This window comes from Alligator sinensis, unplaced genomic scaffold (assembly GCF_000455745.1).
Source record: "Alligator sinensis unplaced genomic scaffold, ASM45574v1 scaffold650_1, whole genome shotgun sequence".
Classification (NCBI taxonomy): domain Eukaryota; kingdom Metazoa; phylum Chordata; order Crocodylia; family Alligatoridae; genus Alligator; species Alligator sinensis.
This window is the reverse complement of record NW_005842674.1, coordinates 681,671-695,005: the sequence shown is the minus strand read 5'-3', so window position 1 is coordinate 695,005 and position 13,335 is coordinate 681,671. Positions and strand designations below refer to the sequence as shown.

Genomic DNA, 13,335 nt, shown 5'->3' with positions numbered 1-13,335 from the left:
ATTCGGGACTGACTGGCACAGGTAGGGGGAAAGTGCAGCTGAGCCCCTGCTGCTCTGGCTGGGCTCATCCTGTTGTGAGCGGCACACGGCTCTCCTTCCCACACTCACCGTGTCAGCAACATCAAGCTGATGCGGTGCGTGTGGGAACCTTGTCCCTTCCCAAGCCCTTCAGCAGCCATTAGGAAGCTGTTGAGGGGCTGGGGGAGGGACAAGGGGTGGGAACGAAAGTAAACAGTGTTTACATTCGTTTCCCGTCGCAGCACCGCGGGCCACAGAAAATGCCTGGGCATGGCAGCCCGCGAGCCGTATGTTGGACAAGGCTGCTTTATATAGACATCTTACTCCATGGTCTAAAGCTTCAAAGGAACAAGGGTAGGTGAGGGCCTGAATCCATGAGGACAGGTTCTTGCATTCCAAAGCTTGGCTTTCTGGTTTATTTTTAGGATGCTATTGACTTTTTTTTTCCATAACCCATGGACTGAAGGTGCAGGGGGTGGAGTGGGAGGATAGAAGGAAGACTTTTCAGTAGCCTCAAATGATGTCAGATATTCTGTTTTCTGTTTGGGCATCCAATGTGTTAGATCTTTCCTTGTCTTCCTGAGTGGGCTTGTCTATCAGATCACTCTAGGGCAGGCTAGGTGTTTTAGGTGTGGGGATGCTCTGAAAAGACTTAAGTCAAACCTTCTAACTGCAGTATTGTTATTGAGCAGCTCTTGTAAACCTGTTTTTATGGTAATGGAATACCCAGCTTTGATTTTTTTTTTTTTAATTTTTTTTGGTGTTGCGTTGTCTTTTGTTGCAGTTACTTAATTGCTTATCTAAAAAAATATATATAATGTAAATCCTCTTACTTTAACCTTTTAAGTAAGTAGCTTAAACCAAAGAGCCATTGGAGTCAGGTTTCTAACCTGCATTAGTTGTCCTCAGTGATTTGGAAACTAATCATTTATTAAAGTCATTCTTTACAGAAGTTGCCAAAAATTCATTGGAGAAAACAGGAAGACTCTTTTTTTATGCTCAGTGGCTTGGTATTGGATTTTCCATAAAACAGATATTCAGTCTGCAGTGCCTTTTCTCATATGCGGTAGTAGCAAGTGTTAAACTGGGGAAAGTAAAGTCTTGCTCTCAGGTTCACAGTTGGGGTTCAGATCATGCCAAAATAAATGTTTTAAATGTGGTGGTGATAAATTTATACAATCTAGTGGACTGGGCTGCTTAGTTTCAGCCCAGCCCTCTCAAGGTTTTCAGCCACATTAATCAGAGGTGGTATTTGAACAGTACTTTATATACTCTGAATGTTTTTACAATATTTATCACCAGCCTCTAGGTACAGCGAGATACCAGGGATGCTGCTCAAAGGGCAAACCACACTAGCTTTTTTCTCTCTAATGGGAGCCAGAGTTGTGAGAACATTTACCACATTGTCTTCAATAGCTTTAGCTATAGGTGAAGTACCAGATGGAGAAAACAGAGGCTGTGGCTGACTTGCCCAAGGTAACTTGGGGAGTTGGTAGCAGAGCAGAGACTAGGATTCTTTTGAGTGTCTGACTCTGAGGACCATGATCAGTCTCTTGGATTGCAGTCCCACTCCCTACCCAATACAACCTTCTAGCATTTCGTATGCCAAAAGATGCTGCAGAGTGTGTGTGTCAATGCTTGGAGTCCCAGGATGAGAGAACCGGCCTATGTGGCAGGGTAGGATTGAGATGAGTGGAAGCGAATGGTAAGTTGGGACCCCTGCTCTCTGACTGTAGGGTGCTGCTGCCATTACCTCAGCACAGCTGTGCTGCTGAAGAGTTCTTGAGGGTCTCATGACATTACCTTTTCATTCTGGGATTTCAGATCCCAGAATGTGTAACCAGGACCCCTTCTACTATTTAGGAAGGGGTGTGCTCTCACAGCCAGAAGATTTAGGTGGAGGGGGAACATCATATATGGGTGCCCCCCATAATTTCTCTGACTCCCATCTCTCTCCTCCTCACCAGCTAGAAACCATCCCCTACCAGTGGAAGACTGGGTGTTCAACAGTCTGCCACGTAAGATGAGCTATTGTCATCTGAATTGGTCCTGTTGGGGTCTAAGCACAGTGTTGGGACACTTGGCACGGTGCTGACTTGTACTGAGCTTTCATCCGGCTTTGAAGTTCTGACAATGGCACTGACGTTAGGTCTTGGATTTCTCTTGAGGTCTGAAACACCAGAGGCTGTTCAAGGCAACAGCAAAACTCCCAGTGACACACGAGGCCAGGATTTCCCCCTAAAAATATAATAAAAGGCTATGTCTTCAGCAGCACATTATGCTAAAGAATACTCTCTAGCCTCCATAATCTTCAGCTAGAATAGTGCCCAATATCAAAGATTTTACCAACTTCTTCAAAAATTCTCAGATGAATTTCCATATCAGATGCACCTTGATGCATGGGGAATATCAGTCTGGCTTCTCTAGGTAGGAATGGGGAATACAGAAACCATTTAAGTATAATCACTATTTATCCAGCATTTTAGGCTTTTCACAGGTGGTAGATTTCTTTTTTTTTTTTTTAATATTCTCCCTGTGTAGACCCTGGAAACAGGCTCTCTGTCATACTTTTGTCTTGTAGGGTAGCAGAATTGTGAAGGGACTGAACTGGTCATCAGCCAAAACTGTGGTGAAGGTTAGACAGAGGGGGGTGAAGGTCGGTTTGCAGAGAGGATGTGGAGTCATTGAACTGATGCACATGAATCCGCACTGTCTGTATCCTCCTCCCTCAGAACAGATGGACAGCTTGGAAACACTGGCTCAGTTGTGGCTTTATTATAGTAATAGGGGACTTCTCATTTGGTCACCTGTTTACATGACAGCCTGTTGATCTGATCATGGACTTCCCCTGGCAGTGAACTCTCAACTCCTGTGACTGCAAAAATCAATTCCAGCAGAGTGTGTTATGCGAAGACAGACATTGGCCTTATCCAGACCTGTTTGTTTCTAGCGCAAATGACTTGAACTCTCCTGCTCTCTGTTCCTCCTGAAAAGCTAAGGCAAAGGGGCACAGAAAAGCAGCTGACAACAATGGCACCATTCTAGCACTGATAGCTAGGGATCCTGGTTGTACCATGATGAATGGCTTTAGTTCTCATTCTGGGAAATGGAAATCTCTTCCTTTAAAAAAAAAAAAAAAAAAAAAAAAAAAGCTCTTGTTTTAAGTATCTCCTGTGCCAGAGGATAATCAGTGAGCTCTCTGATCTTGTTTTCTATCTCTTCAGCACCTGATCATGTGCACGTTCCAAATCGAATATGGATCATGGTGGGTCTCCTCAACTTCATGGCATATACGCTAGGTAAGACCTGCAGTTCTCATGATCTGTCTTTGGGTTTTATAACGTGCCCTCCGCCATAGACACTAGTGTGGCTGTCATGAGTGACTTGCACTTCTGTTGTTGCACTGAATGTTTTCCCAATTGGCCAGGTCCCCCTGGTGCCTGGCTTTGTTCTTGTGGACACGATGTCTGGATGATGTTTTACCTTTGGAAACTGCTTCTCCAAATTATTTTTATGTCTTTACCTCAGTAGGAGCAAACATAAAAGTAGCATATACACCTACTGCAGGACTGATGTTTTTACGTGGTTACCCATGAAATATTTCATTCAGACTCCTACTAATAGTTTGAAATTTGTTTCAGGATCTAACAGTCTCTTCTTTTTTTCCACTTTCTTTGTCTCAAGCATAGTAGTGTGCCTCAACTATGCTTGAGACAAAGAAAGTGGCACATAGTAGTGTGCTATAGACTATGTGGGAAGCCAGCCACTGACTTCAGTTGTGCATACGCTTTCTGACAGCTGCAGAGGAGTGGCTTGCTGTGCCTGGGGGTGTTCAAATGTGCATCTCTGCTTGCCTTCCAGATGGTGTCGATGGGAAGCAAGCTCGCCGAACCAACTCCAGCACCCCACTGGGTGAGCTCTTTGACCATGGCCTGGACAGCTGGGCCTGCATGTACTTCGTCGTGACTGTTTACTCCACCTTCGGCCGGGGATCCACTGGAGTCAGTGTCTTCGTTCTCTATCTCCTTCTATGGGTGGTTTTATTTTCATTCATCCTCTCCCACTGGGAGAAGTATAACACAGGGATTCTCTTCCTGCCCTGGGGATATGACATCAGCCAGATGGTAAGTATGTTTTTCCTTCTGTTAAATCTGAAGTAATCATTCAGAATACAGTAGGCCAGCACGGGAGGGCTGCCAAAGTGGTGTGTGTACGGATATATGCTGCTCTGGCATCTTTTCTCTCTGGCACGTGTCCAGCTTTTCATAAAATGCCCACCTCCAGCATCTCTGGACCTAGGCTTACTCTGCCTATTTCTGGACTTCAGGGAGGAGTATTCTGGCTGAATGCCTGAGAGCCAGTTGTGAGAGGCACAGTAATTGGAGCTGTCATCAAGGAAATTGAACCAGGTCTTGATTCAGCAAAACATGCTTAATGTTAACCCTGTGCATAATGAATTGGTCTCCAACAAGGAAGATATAATGGTACTTTTACTGTATAGTCAGGTTGAGAGAGGCATGAGGCGACTCGTTCTAAAGTACATTCTTGTTTCTGTGTTAGCAAGAAGTAAAATATTATCCATGTTCTCTAAAAATTGAATTCTAATTATAGGTTGCTGGAAAATGAATGAGCCTGATCTGATTTTTTTTCTTTCTTTCTTTCTTTGGCTGTGGCACTGGTATAAGTACACGGACAGCTGCAGTTCTTACTAGTGTGTGATTTGAATCTCATCTGGTGGTAGATGCCTGTATTGCAACAGTACAAGAACATAAGAAATTTAAGGACTGAACAGGATATCTATATCTTTCAAGTCCTAGACTTTATTCTGTAAGACTTGTGGCACTTGCAAGATGCCTGCCAAATTTATCTGATGAATAAATGTGCAAGTTAATTACTTTCCTTTATCCCCAGCTGGCTTAGAATGCGAACTCATTAGGTTAGTGCCTGTCTTGGCAAAAACCTGTAAGGTAATTAGCATAACTCCTGCACTTGATGAATCCAGTATTGCCAGTTCAGCAGCACCTCATGGAAATTTAGAAGGGAAACTACTTTTAAGGGATGGTAATACTTTTGTCTGGCTTCAACTGATGCCAGACATGCATAGCTGTTTATTAATATCAGCAATTAAAACTATTCAAATCAAAGTCTGTGTAACCTTTACATAATGGTAATCAGTCTATAGAGCATTTTAATATGCCCTCCTAGTTTACATGATGTCTTTGAATAGATAGTGGGGAATTTTTTTTAATTGTTTTGCTTTTTAATTGTTTTATTTTATGAATATCATCTTGGTCATAAAGTACTAGCAGCCATTGTCTAGCTCAGTGGTTCTCAACCTTTTTTTGTACCAGGACCCATTTGCAAACATCAGTGGCCAGTCCTGACGCAGTGTGTGGGGCAGGGGGGGCCAAAGCAGCCCCTTGCAGGCTGGAACTCTGCCAGGGAAAAGCCGCTGTTTACCATGTCTTTCTCCTTTAAAGGAGAATCCATTTTTTAAGTTTGTTAACAACCTTTTCATATATTCTTGTGACCCACTTTTGGGTTGTGACCCACAGGTTGAGAAATGCTGGTCTAGCTCACCTCTGAATTTTCCAAGCCTGCTACTAATTCTTTGCGGTCGGGCATCACTGTTTGGATTGTTCCAGGCTCCTCATGTTGCTGGCCTTTTTTCACAGCTGGCCATGACATTTGCAGCAGGTTTGCTATCTGGGCTAATGCTGAGTGATGGCCTGTGGCTCGTTTGTCACAGGACTCCGTGGGAATAAAGGAACAAGAGTGGGGCCTTAACCAGTTCTCATGTACGCCCTGTAGCGCTATTATTGCATCCAGCCCAGGGACCGATTTTAATGTCAACTTTTACCCTGGGTGGCAAAGAGCAGCTAACTCAGATTTTAAAATCTAGCTAACAGTAATGCCCTGTAGCTTTTGAGACTACCTGGTGAAGAATAATCATGCTGCCAAAACCCCATCTCGTCAGACTGGTTTATCCAGATGCTAATGCCTGTCTGCATTCTCTTTGTGTTTCATTTCCAGACCATTTCCATTGTCTACATAGTGACAGCGATTGTGGGAGTTGAGGCCTGGCACGCACCTTTCCTGTTTAATTTCTTATATAGAGACCTATTCACTACAATGATTCTTGGTAAGAAGCTCCATGTCAAAACCTGTTTTTAAATAACACCTCTTTACCCCACTCCAATGTTTCCCTTGAACATGTGCTGTTTTATGTTCTTTTTTTAACAAAGAAATATAGTGAAATACCTCTCTAGAGAATTTGTCTTAATGAACCTGTTTAATCTAGATTAAAATTCAGCAAATGCTCAGCATGGCTGAAATCTCATTAAAATATGGTGACTCGACTCTGAAAGTAGCAGCACTCATTTTCATAGGATGGAAAAGCGTGGTTCTATCATGCTCCTCCCAAAACCTACTGGGCATGTTGCATACCAATTCATAGCCTACACAGCCAGCTGTGGGCTTCGGTGAGGTGAACTGTAGTTATGTCTGTTTATACTACATTACAGTTGTCCTCCCAAGCAGGGCAGCAACAGACTTAAGTTTCTTACATGATGTTCTCTAGCAGCTGCAGTCTGCTGAGCTCAAGTTCTAAAGCGAGACGCACTATTTCAGAGGTGAATCTAAGCCCTCGCACATCACAATACCCAACTAGCACTCCGCCATTTCAAGAAAGTAATCGATTTAGGATGTCATTCTGACCTTGGCATTCTTACAGACACAGAACCATACCCAAATGTGAACTTGGGAATATGAAACCCGATGTTTATTTGTTTTTTGGTTGGTTTTTTTTATAACCAGTTTGGGCTTCATACATTTTAAGCTACAATTGTGATGCAAAGCATGTTTAACCCAGGTTTGGGGTGACATGGTTTCTATTTAAAAATATCTGATGCAGCTGGAAAAATTGGCTTGACCAATAGCATTCTGTTGCATTATTATGCATGTCCCCCTAATGTAAAACATAAAGGCTGGGACTCTTACTGACATTGCATATTTATGCAAAATGTAAAGAAGGACTAAGTGCCTCTCTTTGCCTGTAGTCTGTGCTGCTACCCCTGAACTAGATACTAATCTCATGTTAGTCTGCATGTCTGCAGGGACTCAGCCTTTATAAGGGTTTGCAGGTGAGTAGTTCCCAGGTAATAAGAATCAATTAAACCTTGAATCTAGAGAACATGCAAGTTGACATAGAGTTAAACTCTATTCCCAACAAGGCAATTCTATCTTTGTATACCCATAGCAGCAGATATCTGAGAACTCAGATTTAGAGGAACTAGGGAACTTTGCTTTATTGATGTCTTGCTTTGCATGTGGTTCACTTTTTGGAAAGAAAACATTTTGGAACCATGGTCCTTTTTAAAATAAATGTCTTTTGCTGTCATCTGCTATAATATTATTTCCATTTTGCCTATCTAATTCTTTACCTGCTCATCGTGAGATTAAATGTTTGAAGTGTTGGCGTTCGCTTGAAGCTCCTTCTCACACAGGATTATATTTAATAAAATGGCTAAATATTTTGAGACTATCTCTGCATCATAACTTTGTCTGAAATACGCCCCTCTTTTCTTGACAAGATAGAAAGCGATCAGTCAATAGTTTCTATTTGGTGCCTCATCCCACAGGCCAGATGAATGAATTTATCTTTTAGTGAGAAGCTACCTCTGTGAATGCCACGTCTCTAAGCAAGACAAGCTATTTCTGAAGAGCTTAATCAAAGATAAAAACATGGTGCCCCCTCCCCCACTTAAAAAAATTGAGCAAAAATTGGATTAGTGGATTAAACTTCTTTAGCAAGGATGGACTGAGTCAAAGCAAAGTGAATTAAAAATAGTTGCTTCCTTTGGTCCTGTTTTTAGCTCAGCAGCCAGGAAAATTGATTTTAATTGATTTTTTTTTTTATTTGTTTGTTTTTGTTTTTGTTTAAATCTCTTTTACTTTTTAGTTACTGTCTGCTTTTGATTTGAACTTAGTATTTGCTCTCTTAGAAGGATAAACTGCTCTTATTTTTGCACAGCAACATGTGGTTTCTGGACTCACTTTTTTTCTTTTAATTGTGTAGAAAATGAAAAAATGCTGATGTTTATTTGCATGATAACTTTAATTCTGCCAGGTTGTCTTTGGAGAGAAATCAGACTTCAGTTAAATCATGGAAGCTGCCATAATACAGTTGTTTTTATGTGATAAAAACTGCATTAAAAGTGCAGGATAATACTTTTTTAATAAACCCATTAAAACAAGTCTTATTGATTAAATTATGTATTTATTAAATAAAAGCATAGTTAGTAAATTGATGTAGTGCTTGTTTCTGGTCACCCTGGGTCAAATTTTCAAAGCTATGTAATTATCTGCCTAGCTCTTTAGGGGCTTAAATAGCTTTTAAAGTCTAGTCAGTGACATTTCAGTTTTGTAGAATGAGGATCTCTAATTTGCTTCCATCTGGTGCATTTTATTCCTAAATTGGAAGAGGAAAACTAGTTTTCTTGTGGCGGGTGTTTTTGAATGAATGAACATGTCCCCATGAAGAAAAGTTTGTGCACCTGCTAACTAAGCAGAAGCAAAATCATTTAAAACCAAAGCTTTTCTGTGCAATATCAACTGAAATGACTTGCATCTGGAGGAATATAAATACCAGCGTTTACCCTTTTGTAAAGACTAAAACTATTACATGCTTCATTCAGCATATCATCTTTATAAAGCATGCCTGACATCAAAAGTTAGCTGTTCTTCCTCTAATGGTACATAATGAGGATGTGAAACGCCTGGCCCGCAGGCCAGATCCTGCAGGGCTTCTGGCTGTGGATGCCAAACTGCTGTGTCAATGTGGCCAGCACTCGGTGAGTTAATGCAAATACTGCCAGAGGTGGGTAATGTCTCATCCCCCTCCTGACCCACACCCCTACCAAATTTGTCACTCGTGATGCAAATTGATGGTAGATTTATGATGTTGGCATTAACCCTGGGTGCTGGATGCAGCCTGCCAACCATCTGATTTGACTCCTGCTGTATACTATTAAGGCAGCACCATGTCACTGGATTCTGTATACTATTAAGGCAGCAATACTACTTTAAATGGCTATAATAGTTTATAGAGACACAGGCCTTTGCTCAGGCTTATTTTTAATAGGAAATTGATATCTACTTTAAAGGAAGATGTTTCTGATTCAACAGACTTCCAACAAATTTTATCACCCTACTGTAACCAAACATGACACTGTCAGTGACTGTTTATAATAACATGAAACTGTGATCATCTCCTTTAATACTTGCAAAAGACGTCAGTGCTTTTGACTGACTTTGCTAAACTGTTACACTGCAGTAAGTTAGATCTTTCTCTTCCAGGTTGTGCAGTCACAGTGACTCTGCCAATGAGTGTGTACAACTTTTACAGGTAAGTTGAGTTTCCTTTGTTTGTTTTCTTTGTTCTTTCCCTTCCCAGCCCCCATATGTCTCGTATTCAGTCATTTATTCTGGTATTTAGGGCATTGTGTGGTGGACCTGCACCACTGGGTGAGCTTGGCATGCAACACATTATAAAGGGCAGACACCTCAATCTGCCTGCTTCCTGCCAACATTGAAATTTAAGGAGAACCATGGCTAAGTTTCATAGTTGGTAGGGTTGGAAGGGACCTGAACAGATCATCAAGTCCGACCCCCGGCCCTGGCAGGAAATAGTACTGGGGTCAAACAACCCCAGCAAGGTGTTCATCTAGCCTCCTCTTAAAGACCCCCAGGGTAGGAGCCAGCACCACTTCTCTTGGAAGTTAGTTCCAGCTCCTAGCCACCCTGACAGTGAAGTAGCACCTCCTGATGTCTAGCCTGAATCTACCCTCTGCCAGCTTGTGACCATTATTTCTTGTCAATACTGGTAGTGCTCAGGGGAGCAGGGACTCCCCCAATGCCTGCTGGTCCCCCCTGACTAGTTTGTAAAAGGCCACCATATCCCCCCTCAGCCTTCTCTTGTGGAGGCTGAACGGTTTCAGGGCCCGTAGCCTCTCCTCGTAGGGCCTGCCCTGCTGTCCCTGATCATGCGGGTTACCTCCTCTGGACCCTCTCCATGCTGTCCATGTTCCTCCTGAAGTGCGGCGCCCAGAACTGGATGCAGGACTCCACCTGCAGCCTGACCAGTGTCGCATAGAGGGGGAGGATCACCTTCTTGGACCTGCTCGAGATGCATCTGTGGATGCACGACAAGGTGCGGTTGGCCTTCCTGACCGTGTCCCTACATTGGTGGCCCATGTTCATATTGGCATCAATAACGACTCCAAGATCCTTTTCTGCCCCTGCACTGACGAGAAGGTTGTTCCCCAGCCTGTAGATCTGCTGCTGGTTCTTCCTCCCCAGGTGCAGCACCTTGCACTTGTCAGTGTTGAAACCTATCCTGTTCTCATCTGCCCACCCCTATAACGTGTCCAGGTCCGATGCAGCCAATTCCTCCCTTCTAGCATGCACACTTCTCCCCACATCTTAGTGTCATCTGTGAATTTGAACAGGGTGCTTTTTACCCCCTTGTCCAAGTCGCTGATGAAGATGTTGAACAGTGCGGGTCCAAGGACCGAGCCCTGGGGAACCCCACTGCCCACATCCCTCCATGTCAAATAAGACATGTCCATCACCGCTCTCTGGGTGCGGCCCTCCAGCCAGTTAGTGACCCATCTGACTGTGTAGGTGTTGATGCTACAGTCCCCTAGTAATGAGGATGAGATGAGAGACAGTGTCGAAGGCCTTCCTAAAGTCCAGAAAAACTACATCCACTGTGACACCCACGCCTAAGGATTTTGTGACCCTATAAAGTATATATTATATCCGTAGCTTCCTAGGAGCCCAGAGGCCACTCACTAATTGTTTTTAAACAGAATGGATTTTAGAGGCATACCTGTTGTACTGCGCTGTGCCTCATTGAGAACATAGGCCCAGCCTGCTCCTCAGAGTGTGTAGATCATGATACCATGCTCTATGCTGCACCTCTCATCTATTCTCTTTCCTCTCCATAATAAATGGAGAAACTGATGCTAGAAGCCCGGCTTACTGGCAGAGAACAGGGTAACCGGGTGAAGGAACTTCTGGGGGTGGGTAAGTTCGATGGCTATTAAACTAAAGGGATGGAGCTCAATCATTTGCAAATGTCACTGACTTCAGTGATCTGTGGAAGTTACAGTTGATGATTCTGAGGACCGCCTCACATACTACAGCTGCAAAACTAGTGGTTCCTAATAGTCTTCAGCCCACTCTATGAGAGGCTGCAGCTTCCTGTCATTTGACCTTTTTTTCTGTCCTTTGCTTTCTTTAAAGGGCCTATAAAAGTAACACCCTGAAGCACCACTCACTGTATGAAATAATACTGCCATTTCTCTCACCGGTGTTACTGTTTGCTCTGTGCACTACCTGGATTTTCCTGTCGCCATCGGACATCCTGGAGGTCCACCCTCGGCTCTTCTACTTCATGGTTGGAACAGCCTTTGCTAACATTTCAGTAAGAGCACTGTTGTTGCTATCTATAATGCTGTAATCTAACTCCCCCCAAACCAGAAAAATAGCGATACTTGCATCATTGGAGCTCTAGCGCTAGATGACGTGTCTGTTATTTTGAAGTCCTGCTCTTAGCCTCTCTGATTTCTGTGAAATTAGTTAAGCTCTGTACAGTCTGATCAGCCTGCCTAAGTGAAAGCATCCCCAAATGTCAAAGATGCCCCTCTGAAATCCAGACCCTGCATGACAACAGGCCTACTCATCTTCATTGCTGTCTTTGGTCTGTTGTGATGAGGGATGTGCTGTTTTGTCCCCTTCCTTTTTTGGTGTGGTTTTTCTACCAGCTTTGCAGGTAAGATTTAATCCTGTTTGATTAGGATTGATCTAGTCAGTACAAATTGACCAGATAGGGTCAGACTCCAACACCGATTTCTCTTGGGCATATTTGAAGTCTTCAAATATTTAGAAAGGTTCAGAGCAAACAATCATCTGTGTTCTAATAAATGTCAGCCTAGGCATGCGCACAGCCCTTGTTTCCCGTGCTGAAAAGCCACAAGGATTCTGGAGTTTGCATCCAACATGGCCCTTTGCAAACTGCGTGTGTTTAACAGAATTGCTTCTCTTTGCAGTGCCAGCTGATTGTGTGTCAGATGAGCAACACCCGATGCCAGCCTCTGAACTGGATGCTGCTGCCACTAGCGGTGGTTGTTTTCGTGGTGCTGTATGGATTAGCACCAAATAATGAAACAGTTCTCCTGTACACATTAACAGCAGTCATCACCGTGGCGCACATTCACTACGGAGTGTGTGTGGTAAGTGAACACGGCATGTGGGGGCTTGGAGTTTAGCTAAGACTATTTCACTTAAAGCATTTGTGGGCCCGTTGTGTTACATTTGGTGGGATACTTAAAAAAAGAATGGCAGCTGGAATCAGCGTGGTTCTAAAGCTTTTTCTAAGCAGTGAAGCAGCACAGACTACAGGCGTAGAGGGGCACTTAGTCCCTCTTTGCATTTTGCATAAATATGCAATGTTAGTAAGAGTCCCAGCCTTTGTTTTACACTGGGGGAACATGCATTATAATGCAACAAAATGCTATTGGTCAAACAGATTTTTCCAGCTGCATCAGATATTTTTATTCATTTTTAAATGGAAACCATGTCACCCCAAACCTGGGTTAAACCTGCTTTGCATCACAGTTGTAGCTTAAAATGTACAAAGCCCAAACTGGTTAAAAAAAAAAAGACAACCAAAAAACAAACAAACATCGGGTTTCATATTCCCACGTCCACGTCTGGGTATGGTTCTGTGTCTGTAAGAATGCCAAAATCAGAGTGACATCCCAAATCGAGTAATTTCTTGAAATGGCGGAGTGCTAGTTGGGTATTGTGATGTGCGAGGGTTTAGATTCACCTCTGAAGTATTACATCTCACTTTAGAACTTGAGCTCGGTAGGCTGCAGCTGCTAGAGAACATCATGTAAGAGACTTAAGTCTGTTGTTGCCCTGCTTGGGAAGACAACTGTAATATAGTATAAACAGACATAACCCAGTATTTCCACATTTGCATGCAATTTATGCACTTCCCAATAAGCATTAACTGATTCCTCATGCTGAGCCGTCTGAAAATGTTTTCAGACATTCTGTCCACGTTGTCCTCAGAACCTGCCTGAAATTTGAATGCTTGTGGCTGGCGAACACAGTAAAAACATAAAAATAAAGAACCATAAATGGCTGAAGTGCAGTTTTGCTTTCTTTCAAGCTGCTTCAGGACAACTTGGGTTAACGGCAATCTGGCTGGCTTTCAAGCAGGAGTGGGGATGTGGAAGAAAGGGG

General features: G+C 43.1%; 1 protein-coding gene across 2 annotated transcripts in view; it reads left to right on the top strand.

Annotated features, from left to right (window-relative positions):
- SELENOI (selenoprotein I) overlaps window positions 1–13,335 on the top strand; it is a 54,766-nt gene that overhangs the window by 37,826 nt on the left and 3,605 nt on the right. For both annotated transcript variants that reach the window (XM_025215781.1, XM_014524820.2), the window contains exons 4-9: window positions 3,243–3,317; window positions 3,880–4,142; window positions 6,052–6,160; window positions 9,376–9,424; window positions 11,326–11,506; window positions 12,132–12,314. In XM_025215781.1, coding sequence (XP_025071566.1) covers window positions 3,243–3,317; window positions 3,880–4,142; window positions 6,052–6,160; window positions 9,376–9,424; window positions 11,326–11,506; window positions 12,132–12,314 — 860 coding nt within the window. The remainder of the gene's footprint in view (window positions 1–3,242; window positions 3,318–3,879; window positions 4,143–6,051; window positions 6,161–9,375; window positions 9,425–11,325; window positions 11,507–12,131; window positions 12,315–13,335) is intronic.